The 13,442-nt window shown below is 37.5% G+C and overlaps 1 protein-coding gene across 1 annotated transcript in view; it reads left to right on the top strand.

Moving 5' to 3' along the window:
* Positions 1 to 13,442, top strand: part of NUFIP1 (nuclear FMR1 interacting protein 1) — a 51,694-nt gene that overhangs the window by 25,662 nt on the left and 12,590 nt on the right. The window contains 1 exon segment of the mRNA XM_031655840.1: positions 7,818 to 8,011. Coding sequence (XP_031511700.1) covers positions 7,818 to 8,011 — 194 coding nt within the window.

Here is a 13,442-nt window from a genome sequence, read left to right as displayed (position 1 = left end):
CTTCTACTAAATGCATCTTATTGCTCTGTGTCCTGGTCAGTGCTTGGTAAGTTACACCTTTTCCTCTTGTAACATTTTCCTCCTGTCTTATGGTGTTAATCCCTTTTCATATGCTTATTGACTATTTGAGGTTCTCTTGTGTAGTACCAGTTCAAGCCTTTGACCAATTTTTAATTGGGGTTGCTTTTCTGATTTGTAAGAGTCATTTACTCAGATACAAATCTTACTTTGGAGTATATGTATTGCAGATATATCTCACAATATATGGCTTGTCTTTTTATTGTCTTAATGGATATCCTTTTTCCTTTTTTTATACAACAATAACTGTTCATTGCTCAGATATTTGGGATCAGCTAGGAGTCAGGCATATCTGTTGATCTTGACAAGGCTCCATTAAAGCCGGGGATTGGTCAGTGATAGTTAGGATAGCTATGTAGTTACTATTTTTAGGGCTCTTCCTTCTTTTGTGTAGATCCATCTTTCCATTTGATGTCATTTTTCCTCTGTCTGAAGGACTTCCTTTAATATTTCTTGTAGTGAGAATTTGCTGGGCATTACTTTTTTCAGCTTTGTGTGTCTGAAAAAGTATTTTGCCTTTTTGAAAGATACTTCTGCAGGATATGTAATCAGTTAACAGTTTTTCAAATGTATAGTACTCTAAAGATGTGATTCCATTGTCTTCTCATTATCATTGTTTTCAATGAGAAATCTGTTGTCATTATTATCTTTTTTATCTGTATAAATTTATCTCAGGCTTCTTTTAAGATTTTTCTGTTTATCACCAGTTTTGAGCAATTTATGATGTGTCTCGGTATAGTTTTCTTTATGTTTCTTGTGCTTGGCATTTGTTGAACTTCTTGGATTATAATTTTTATCAGATTTGGAAAAATGTTGGCCATTATTTCTGCAAATGTTTTTTCTCTACCTTCCTCTCCCTTTCAGACTCCAGTTACATGTATAATAGGCTGTTTAAAGTTGTTCTTTGCTTACTGATGCTCTTTCCATTTTTTAAAACTTTTTTTCCTCTGTGTCTCATTTTAGATCATTTCTATTGCTATGCCTTCCTGTTCATTAATCTTTCTTATGCAGTGTCTAATCTTTCATTAGTCTCATGTATATGTATATTTTGTCTCAATGTAATTTTGCATGTTTTATCTCAGACATTGTAGTTTTTATTCTTAGAGGTTTGATTTGGGCTGGGCATGGTAGCTCATGCCTGTAATCCTAGTGCTTTAGGGGGCCAACGTGGGAGGAGTGCTTGAGCCCAGGAGTTCAAGACCAGCCTGGGCAACATAGCAAGACTTTCTCTGTACAAAAAAATTTAAAAGTTAGCTGAACATGGTGGTACACACCTGTAGTCCCAGCTTCTTGAGAGGCTGAGGCAGGAGGTCACTTGAGCCCAGGAGTTCAAGGCTACCGTGGTCTGTGATTGTGCCACTGCCCTCCAGCCTGATTGACAGAATGAGTCTCTGTCTTGTTAAAAAAAAAAAAAAAAGGTTGGTTTGGTTCTTTTATTTCTCTGCTTAACTTTTTAAACATAAAGAATACAGTTATAGTAACTTTTAATTTCTCCCTGCTAATTTTAATATTTGTGTTGGTTCTGGATCACCTTTTAATTGATATTTCTCTTTATTTTGTGTTATATTTTCCTGCTTTGTTGCATGCGTGGTAATTTTTTTTCTTTTTTTGAGATGGAGTCTCGCTCTGTCCCCAGGCTGGAGTGCAGTGGCATGATCTTGGCTCACTGCAACCTCTGACTCCTGGGTTCAAGCGATTCTCCTGCCTCAGCCTCCCGAGTAGCTGGGACTACAGGCATGCGCCATCATGCCCAGCTAATTTTTGTATTTTAGCGAAGACAGGGTTTCACCATGTTGGCCAGGATGGTCTCAATCTCTTGACCTCGTGATCTGCCCACCTTTCCACCCAAAGTGCTGGGATTACAGGTGTGAGCCACTGCTCCTGGCCCCATGCCTGGTAATTTTTTATTGGATACTTGACACGAAATTTTACATTATTGGGTACTGTATTAGTCCATTTTCACCCTGCTGATAAAGAATACCCGAGACTGGGCAATTTACAAAAGAAAGAGGTTTAACTGGACCTACAGTTCCACGTGGCTGGGGAAGCCTCACAATTGTGGAGGAAGGCAAGGAGGGGCAAGTCACATTTTCTGTGAATGGCATTAGGCAGAGAGAGGAGAGCTTGTGCAGGGAAACTCCGCTTTTTAAAACCATCAGACCTCATGAGACTCATTCACTCACTATCACAAGAACAGCACAGGAAAGACCCACCCCCATATTTCAATCACCTCCCACCGGGTTCCTCCCATGACATGTGGGATTGTGGGAGTTACAATTCAAGATGAGATTTGGGTGGGGACACAACCAAACCACATTAGGTGCTGTATATTTTTGTGTTTCTATAAATGTTCTTGAACTTTTTTCTGGGAACACAACTGAGTTACTTAGAAACAGTTTGATCCTTCTGGGTCTTGCTTTTAAGATTTGGTAGACGAAACCAGAGCAGTGTTTAGTCTGAACCTAACTACTCACTACTGATGTAAGATCTTACTGGGTATCTTACCCCATGCCCTATGAAATATGAGGTACAAACAGGACCTAGTTATGACTCCGAGTGAAGATAAGGTGCTGATAACTCTGATCCTTTTGGATGGTTTTTTTTTCCCCAACTTTGGGTAGTTTCCTGACAAATACATGCCGATCATTCTTCTGCTAAATAGTCCAGGGTAAATCCTCTGCAAATCTCTGGAGTTCTCTCTCTCTCTGTAGTTTTTTCCTCTCAGGTACATCCTGCAAGCTCTAGATGTCTTGCTCTCTCTGGTGTCTCAACTCCAGTTCCTCACCTCAGGGATTCTACCAGGTCCCATCTGGATTCCTCTTTTCTGCAGTCTGGAAACTCTTAAGGCTGTAAGCAAGGGCAGTTGCAGGGTTTACTATTCATTTATTTTCCGTCTTTCAGGGATCACTGCTCTTATTGCTTGATGTCCTATGTCATAGAGACCGTTGTTTCTTCATTTTGGCTAAGTTTTTGGTTATTTCAGGTAGGAGGATAAATTCAGTCCCTGTTACTTTATTTTGGCCAGAAACAGAAGTTCTTAATGGTGTCTTTTATAAATAAAAGTTGCAATTTTCATGAAGTCTGATTTATTAATCTTTTATTTTTATGGTCAGTGCTGTGTGTATTCTGCCTTAAAAAATATTTGCTTACTTGGAGATCATAAAGCTATTTCTTTATGTTTTCTTTTAGAAGATTTATTGCTTTGCCATTGTGGTATATGTCTAGAATTAATTATTGTACATAGTGTAGGAGTTAAGGACCTTTAAAATTTTTTCACATATGAATTACAGTTGATCCAGTACTAATTGTTATACCATGCAGACCCCAACCAAAAGTAACCTGGTACAACAATATTAATATCAGACCAAATAGATGTTAAAGCAAGATGTGTTATTAGGGATAAATAGGAATATTTTGTAATGTTAAAAGAGTCAGTGCAACAACAAGAAGACATACCAATTCTAAATCTGTATGTGTCTAGTAATATAGCTTTAAAATATGTAAAGTGAAAATTTTGAAACAAACACAACTCTTGAGCAGAGAGACAAAAATCCTATACAAAATGTTAGCAAATTAAATCTGGCAGTATGTAAAAAGGATAAACATCATGACTAAATGGGACTTATTCCAGGAGCATGTTTATTTATCACATTAACACAGTGAAGGAGGAAAATGCTATTAACTTAATGAGTAGGGAAAACAGTTTGATAAAATGTACCACCTGTTCGTAAAAAAAGACATATCAGCAAACTAGTAATAGAAAATAATTTCTTTAATCTAATAAAGGATATCTATCAATACTCTATAGCCATATCATACTTCATGGTGCAGTAGTGATCACTCCCCCACCTCCCCTGAGATTAGTAGCAAGATAAGGATGTCCAGTGTTACCACTTTTATAAATGAATTTAGCAAAGTTGCCAAATACATGTAAAAACAATATTTTAAAAATCAACTCTATTTCTATAAAGTAGCAACAAACAATTAAAAAGTGAAAATTTAAAAGATACCATTTAGAATAGTATCAAATGCCTAGGAATAAACCTAACAAAAGATCTGCAAGACTCTACACTCAAAACTACAAAACATTGCTCAGAAAAATTCAAGGCCTGCATAAATGGAGCAATATATAATATACACGGACTGAAAAACAATATAATTATCTTAATTCTCCCCCAAATCCAATTGATTACAGTCAGAATTCCAGCAAGTTTTTATTTTTATTTTTATTTGTTTATTTTTTTATGTAGAGGAGGGATGGGGGAGATTGATAAGCTTTAAAGTTACAGTGTGTCACTTAATGACAGGGATACATTCTGAGAAGCGGGTTAGGCAATTTTGTTGTTATGAACATCATAGAGTATACTTACACAAACTTAGATAATACAGCCTACTACATACCTAGGCTGTGCAGTAAAGCCTATTGCTCTTAGGCTACATCCCCATACCATGTGTTACTGTATCCAGTTGTAACACAATGCTAAGTATTTGTGTATCTAAATATAGAAGAGTTTCAGTAAAAATACACCATTAAAGGTAAAAAATGATATACCTGAATGGGACACTTACCATGAATAGAACTTGCAGGACTGGAAGTTGCCCTGGGTGAGTCAGTGAGTGAGTGGTGAGTGAATGTGAAGGCCCAGGACATTACTATACACTAAGACATTACAAACATTGTACACATAGGCTACACTAAATTGTTTTGTAAAAGTGATTTTTTACTTTATGATGATATGACATTATGGGGAATTATTTAACTCTGCTATAATCTTATAGGACTGCTGTCATACATATGGTCCATTGTTGATCAAAATGTCATTATGTGGCACATGATTGCATATGAAAATACAAAGGATCTAGAACAGCAACTAAGAAAGCTAGAGTAATGAAGATAGTGTCGTGTTGTTCAAGGTTAAATAGATAAATAGAGCAGAATAGAGCCCACAAACAGATCCACTGAGAAACAATCACCTAACTTACGATAAATCTGGCAGTATAATGCAGTGCAGAAAGGATCGTGTTTTCAACAACCTATTCCTTTTAAACTTTTTGTGTCTCTTTATTTAAAGTGTATCTCCTATATATTATATAATTTTGTCTTCTTAGTGATCCAAACTGAAAATCTTTGCCTTTTAACTAGTGCTTAGTTCATTTACATTTAATGTAATTCCTAATATAGTTGGGTTTTTTATTTGTTCTTTGTTCCTTTTTTGCCTTCTTTTGGATGGAATCTTTTTTTATTCCTTAATCTCTCCGTTTTATGTACATCTACATTTTTATTTACATTATACCTTTTATAACTATTTTTAGATGGTTGATTAAATAAACTTTTCCTTTCAAATGATTGTCAAGTGGTATAACAGAACTACTCCCTCGAAGGTGAAATAGAGTGCAAATAACAGATACACTACTTTCTCAGTTAAGTCTTATAGATGTCATTAGTGAAGGATCTTTTTAACTCATTACTTATTAGTGAATACCTTAATGATGATCATTCAAGCTAGCTGTGGTCAGACGCTATAAGAGAAAAGATACAGGGAAGGCATCTGTGAATGGGAGCTCAAGGAAAGTGGCATCTCTTCATTATCCTTATGGGGCCAGTGAGCCAGAGGCAGAAACTAGACCTGTTTTCTTTGCACTGACACTGTTAGGTTCTTAGCCTGACATCTGTGGATGGACACTGGAGATTGGTCCATGGCATTCTGCAAAATTTGAACTATACCTATATATTAATTTTTATAATGAGATTCTCCAAGGGTTATTATGACCCTAAAGGGATTAATAATCTCTGGGTTGCAGATTTGCAGATACATAAATTAAACATGTTGGTTTAACAAATTATTTCAAAAATGTTATGATAGTAAACTATCATTAGGCTTAATGTGTTATCTTGCTCTAACTGTGAAGTACTGTATATTATCTTAATTCTATGTCCCTATGATTCCCATTCTGTTTAAAGGAATAAACAGGCTTAGGCATACAAATATTTGTGCAGCAGACACAGCCTATAAGTGACAAAATTGAGATTTAGATGCAGATTTCTAATTAATCTGTTTACTGCATCCTCCATTATTAATGAAAAATGAATTTTGCCCAATAAATGACAAACTATCAAAAACCTATCTTTGTGAAAACTCAGTTCCACCAAAGAATACCTTGTGTTATTGTCTACTATGAAGGAACCTTTTTTAACTGTCTTTCCCGCCCCTGCACACACACACATAGTTTAAATTAGAAGATGCTCACATAAATACTTGCTTTCTTTTTCTTTTCTTTTTTTTCTGGAGACGGTCTTGCTTTGCTCAGGCTGGAGTACAGTGGCAGAATCTTGGCTCACTGTGACTTCCACGTCCCAAGTTTAAGCAATTCTCGTGCCTTAGCCTCCCGAGGAGCTGGGACTGCAGGCGCCTGCTACCATGCTCAGCTTATTTTTTATTTTAGTAGAGACAAGGTTGCCCAGGGTAATTTCGAACTCCTGAGCTCAAGTGGTCCGCCCACCTTGGCCTCCCAAAGTGCTGAGATTACAGGCGTGAGCCACCGCACCTGGCCAATATTTGCTTTCTTTCTGAAAGTAGTTGTGGCTGTTGAGAGGGTGCTTGATTTGAGCTGGCTGTGAAATTGCAATAGCTTATGTGTTGTGATAGGCCTATAAAGTAGAGAAAATAGTACCTGTCTTACCTATTTCAGAGGGTTCATGAAGGTCAAACAAGGCATATTTGTAAATGCTTCAGAAACTTTAGCTCCTTAAAAACGAGTAGACAAGGCGGGTGTACTCATGCCTGCAATTCCAGCACCGTGGGAGGCCGAGGTGGGTGGATCACCTGAGGTCAGGAGTTCGAGACCATCCTGGCCAACACAGTGAAACCTTGTCTCTACAAAAATACAAAAATTAGCCAGGCTGATGGTGGGTGCCTGTAATCCCAGCTACTTGGGAGGCTGAGGCAGGAGAATCACTTGAAACTGGGAGGTGGAAGTTGCAGTGAGCCAGGATCATGCCATTGCACTCCAGCCTGGGCGACAGAGCAACACTCCGTCTCAAAAGAAAATAAAATGAGTAGACAAGAGTGACCATACTTTATAAACTCTAAGAAACACTTTCAGCTGGGCGCGGTGGCTCACATCTGTAACCCCAGCACTTTGTGAGGCAGAGGTGGGCAGATCACGAGGTCAGAAGATCGAGACCATCCTGGCCAACATGGTGAAACCTTGTCTCTACTAAAAATACAAAAATTAGCTGGGCATGGTGGCACGTGCCTATAATCCCAGCTACTTGGGAAGCTAAGGCAGGAAAATCGCTTGAACCTGGGAGGTGGAGGTGGCAGTCAGCTGAGATAATGCCACTGCACTCCAGCCTGGTGATAGAGCGAGACACTGTTTCCAAAAAAAAAAAAAAAAACACTTTCATGTACAATAGAAGAACGAAAGAATGCTGCCAGTTAAATTGGCCTTTAATGATGATACTATGCAGCCCAATTTCAGAAGGATAACAATATGGGTAGAAATTTGCCGCGTAGAATCAATAAGGTGTGGTATATTGTGGTTGCTGTCCTTCTAAAGTTCTATCATAGGCTTCCCTGTCTTTGGAAGTCACTGGAATTTCTTTTATTTTGGTCTATTTAATGTACTAGGCTACAAGTGATCAATTTTACAACTAAGTTTCTTTTGTATTTGGTAGTCTTTTTTTTCTTGGAAGGTCAGTGCCTTTTATGTTAAAAATTGCAATTTTCTTACTCCAGAAAGATGAAGGGGATGTCCAGACATTCACAAATGGCAAAGATCAGAAGTCCTGGCAAGAATCACAAATGGAAAAACGACAATGCTAGACAGAGAGCAGTCACTGGATCAGGCAATCACTTGTGTGATTTGAAGCCAGAAGGTCCACCTGAGGCAAATGCAGATCCTCTTGGTGTTTTGATAAACAGTGATTCTGGTAAGCTAAACAGGAAAATAACATTTATAAGTGTATAGACAATGATGCTGAAGTTGATTATTCACAGCCTTGTTTGTGGAAAGTTTAATATCAAATGTGTAACAATGCAGAATGATGCTTTTGTTTTGTTTTTAATAGGAGCATCTTGTTTAAAACGTCATTTCAGAACATCTTTTCTAAGTCTTGGGTGGGTACATGGGGAAGGGAGGCTATAGGAGAAAGACTGTTGTTGCTGGATAATTTTCATTAGTATGATGTAACCTTAGAAATTTCTTAAGATTGTTTTGAATGTATTAATGCTGTACATTCAAGTTTGCTCAAATATGTGGATTTTCCCTTTACCTATAAAGCAGCAATTCTAATGGAAGTCAGTATACTTTATGCTACTGAGCATGAGCATGATCTCTGGGCAAAAAGTACTAATTCATTATGTTTGATTAGTACTGTTCTTCTTCAGAGCATAGGTTATATTTATATATATTTGTCCTTGAATTTCCTTTAAAATGTATAGGGCAAGTTACCTTGCTTATTAGTTGAAAAAATAAAAGCATTAAAATGCTGCTATCACATACAGATATCATTTAGCCTTTGAGACTCCATTTCTCTTCCTGAAAAATGAAATGTATATGTAAATATTTATACTACCTATTCCTCCAGTAACATTGTGATGCTTTATCTAATTGCATATGCTTTGTACTGCAAAGGAATACCCAAAGATTATTAGTGAGTGAACTGACATTACTGACATTGTAGATTCGATTGTAGCCTGTTTAACTTGGATGATGTTGGCTTCTATGATAATCACATGGCAAGTTTTTGAACTTATGAATGGCAAGAAAAGAAAGGATAACTAATTCGCTGACTGAATTAGGATGGAAAAAGATCATTGCATAAGGGAACATTAGACTAAGTGGAAGATAAAATTTAGTAAAAACATTAATGATAAGTTAATATCAACTAACACTTATTGAATAAGGCACTTACTGAGTTCTATATGCTTTATATAGATGAAGTCTTCTCATGACAACCTTTTACACATATACCATTATTGTTTCCATTTTAGAAATGAGGAACATAGAGACTACGTATGCTTATGCCATTGAAAGTAATAGTAAAAAATGCAGTTACTTTTGCATCAACCTAATAGTTTACCTGAGTCATTCTACTCATTAGTGGCAGATTGAGAATTTGAATGTATGAGTCTCACTCCGCCAGTACACTGCACATCCTCTAAATATGAAGTCTGAATTTGTGTAAAAAAATATTGTTTGAGTCTAGGGTAGTTGAGATGTGAGAGAGAGCAAGAAGAAGGCAGATGGTATTTTGAGCCAGTGCTGAGTTGACTCTTGGGCACTGATTTTTTGTTGTTGTTGTTTTCTTTCAAAAAATTTTAGAGAGAGATCACTTGCTTCTTCAGACTTGTAATGTGTGGCCTTGATGACAAAAGACCATCTGTACTCAAATATAAGCTTTTATGTCATTAAAACACTTAAAACACAAATGTGAAGACTACCATTATAATCAGTAAGTTACTAATTTGAAAATTATGTAATTCTTTTACTTTGTGCAATTTTCTAAATGAACACTTGAAGGACTAAGAATCTGATATTGGATAATCTTTGTTGTCTTCATTTTGTTAACTTAGCTTTGGTAGATGGTTAATACTGTTTTCCCTTTTTTTAAAAAAAAAAGTATTTCAGTATGTACTCATCTAGTAAAACACCAACTAAAAGACGGTTGTATCTTGCTTCTATTTAAGCTTGTCTTAGTCCTCAATAGATGCCTTAGACATGAGAAACAGTGGTAAATCCTCTCATCCTTATTGGTAGAAATAACTCAGTTGGATTCTGAGAAGCAGTTGAAAGAGAGATCTCAGGCCGGGCGTGGTGGCTCACGCCTGTAATCCCAGCACTTTGGGAAGCTGAGGCAAGTGGATCAGCTGAAGTCAGGAGTTCGAGACCAGCCTGGCCAACATGATGAAACCCCATCTCTACTAAAAATACAAAAATTAGCCGGGCGTGATGGCGCATGCTTGTAATCCCAGCTACTTGGGAGGCTGAGGCAGGAGAATCGCTTGAACCCACGAGGTGGAGGTTGCAGTGAGCTGAGATCACACCATTGCACTCTAGCCTGGGCGACAGAGCAAGACTCGGTCTCAAAAAAAAAAAGAGATCTCAAATAATTTTGTTTTGGTTTAAATGTTGAAACCCTTACCTATAATGAGGGTCAAGGATGGGAACATGCCTGTTTCGAGTGTCAAAGATGAGAACATATATCTTGAATATAAAAATTACCCATATAAGCTACAAATTTATAATTTTGAATATTTAAAAATTTATTAATTTTTATAATATTGTATTATAACCAAGGAAATCACAATGCCAATGATCAAATTATGGTAGCTTAATTTTGTAGGAAAGCTGTCATTTAAATTCACCTTATCTTGTACCTGGGATTTCCTCTGGACTTTGATATTTTCCAAATCTGTTTTAGGCCAGGGGTATACTTCCTTGGCCTATTAGGAACCCCAGCGGGGAGCGGGGATGGGGAGGCGGGGAGCAGCGAGCAAGCATGGCTTCATCTGTATTTACACCCATTCCCTATTGCCTGCCTTACTACCTGTGAGCTCCGCCTCCTGTCAGATGAGTGGCAGCATTAGATTCTCATAGGGGCGTGAACCCTGTTGTGAACTGCACACGAGGGATTTAGGTTGTGTGCTCCTTATGAGAATCTAATGCCTGATTATCTGTCAGTGTCTCCCATCATCCCAACATGGGACCGTCTAGTTGCAGGAAAACAAGCTCACTCCCACTGATTCTACATTATGGTGCATTGTACAATTATTTTATTATATATTACAATGTAATAATAATAGAAATAAAGTACACAGTAAATGTAATGTGCTGAATCATCCCGAAACCATCCGCAATCCATGCACCCTCTGTCCTTGGAAAAATTGTCTTCCACAAAACTGGTCCCTCATGCCAAAAAGGCTGGGGACCGTTGTTGTAAGCCATAGGTTCTTTAACTTTTCACTGCAGGTATAGCTACAGACACTCCATCCCCCTGTTTTCATATGTCCTAAGTCAGGCTTGTCCATGGCCCACAGGCCGTATGCCCCCAAGGATGGCTTTGAATGCAGCCCAATAAAAATTTGTAAACTTCCTTAAAATATGAGATTCTTTTGTGTGATTTTTGTTTTTTTTAAGCTCATCAGCTGTTAGTGTGTTTTATGTGTGGCCCAAGACAATTCTTCCAGTGTGGCCCAGGGAAGCCAAAAGATTGGATACCGCTGCCCTAAATATTCTCCACTCTCCAATATGTTTTCCACTTGTTTGGAGGCAGCTTCTCTTACCTTGGGCCAGAACCAGCCAACCTTAAAATCTGGTTATTCAAGTTGTTAGTGGCAGGCCAGCGGCCAGCATTGTGATAACATGACCCACTGTTCTCATATGGCAGTTGACACTTTTCAGCACTAAGCTCACTTTAATAATAAAGTTCTCCCAATTGCTTCCATTTTTTGCCTTTTTCTGGCTCAGAACTTAATCCAGACATCAGCACTCACATTTTAAACAAGACTCAAGTTCTAGAGGATTTTCACAAATTTCAGATCATGCTTGGAAAATCATTGCCTGGGCTTACCTTTTCTTTATTGTATTTGGTGCTATGTGTACTCTCAGTAATTGTGCAGCTACTTTGAATTGAGAATTGACGTTGTTTTGATGGGAAAGCCTTTTATTTAAAGGAGTCTCCCAATTTATCAGTTTTGAGTGTGGTTTATTGTCTGTCATTAGATTTCCTTACTAGCATATTTTTTATTTCCTTGTGTATTCTGCTGACTGGCCTAACTTAAGGATTGTTTTTTCTTTGTTTGATTTGGTATCTCATTAGTTAGCATCCAGTTCATTTTGTTGCCATTGTTTAAATACATATGCAACAAGTTTATGGCTTTCCTGGCCTGTAGTTTTAAACAATAAGTCAGTTGTCTGAGCTAGAAAGAAAGCGGGTCAGTAAGGTGGCATTGAGCATCTATGACTGAAGTGCCTCAGTATCCACAAGACAAAGGCAATCCAACTTATTAGTCATTTGTTAAAATATAGCTGTTGTCATAGAACACTGGGACATAAGTCTAACTGCACACTCACATAACCTAGGTTGTTTTAAAGGTAGGCATTAAAGTAAGAAAATAAGCTGGCCCAGCACATCAGGCGTCATGGATACCCATTGTTAACTGCCTTCTTTGAGAGTTGGAGACTATAAAGCAAAGTCCCTATTTTTGAGGGTGACTTTTAAACATTTAAGCATTATTATTATTAAACATTTTAAACTTTTAAGCATTTTTTAAAGAATACTTAATTACAAATCTTGGGCTCGAGCATATTATTGTGCTTTGCTCCATAAAGGCAGTAGGAAATAGTGGGATGGGGTTGGTGGGCGGGGGGTACGGATAAGTAAGTAAAGAAATAAGTTACAGAAAGAAGCCAGATAGGAAGTTTTACAGCTGGTGTTTAGAGTGGACAAGACATTCAAAGGGCAATGTTATTTTGCTACTTTCCTTTTGGTGGGGATTTATAAGGTCCTGCGTTTGGCTTACCCAGCACTGTAATTCACTATAATGCCGAGGTTTTCAAAGGAGTCTCCCTGCCTTCCAGAAACTCATAGTCTAAGGATAATTTTTAAGATGATTGCATTAGATTATTTTTTGGGATGGTGGGAACATGATGTGTATATATGAGAGAGAGAGGTGAGATTTACCCTAAGAACAGTGTCGCTAATGTTTTAATGGTAAGAGAAATTGTTTGAGCTCGTATTTTATAAAAATGCTGAAGTCTGGTTTTATCAGATCAATTGCTGCTATCTCTATACTAGTATTTTCAGTTTAGAAAGATGTTTTAGCAGCTTTTTAAAAATGAAGTTTCTTGAGTATTATTTTGTCAGCCAGTACAATGCCTTCAGCATAGTCTTTACAGATAGGTGCTAAAAATGCCTGCATTGGAGCTGCTAGGTAGATCCTAGGGACTGTTTTTTTTTTTTTTTTTTTTTTTAAGATGAAAAGTCACTGTAGAAGATGTTCTGATAGTGCCAAAAGGACAGTATTTTTCGAAGTGTTATTACATGTGGTTTGTCCCTTAAACATTTAACTGAGTGGAGAAGAAAACATAGGGAAAGAGTTATTTTGTGAATTTGTAACTTACCCTTTGGGTAAGTCAAGTATAGTGAGCTTTGTCACTCTTAGGAACAAGTACACCTAGGTCTCTAATTGTGGTTTCCAAATGCTGTTCTCCAGGTAAAGGAACCAGAGCCTCTTGGAGAAATGGCTAATTCTGGGGTTGGGACAGGGAAAATATAAACTGAACCTAGAGCATCTCATAGTGCCAGAAAGTAAGAAAATACTCAAAAAATGTGAAGGTGTGGGCATGTCAGAAGGATA

Source organism: Papio anubis, chromosome 15, assembly GCF_008728515.1.
Source record: "Papio anubis isolate 15944 chromosome 15, Panubis1.0, whole genome shotgun sequence".
Classification (NCBI taxonomy): Eukaryota; Metazoa; Chordata; class Mammalia; order Primates; family Cercopithecidae; genus Papio; species Papio anubis.
The sequence above is the reverse complement of the archived record's forward strand: the minus strand, read 5'-3'. Positions and strand labels throughout refer to the sequence as shown.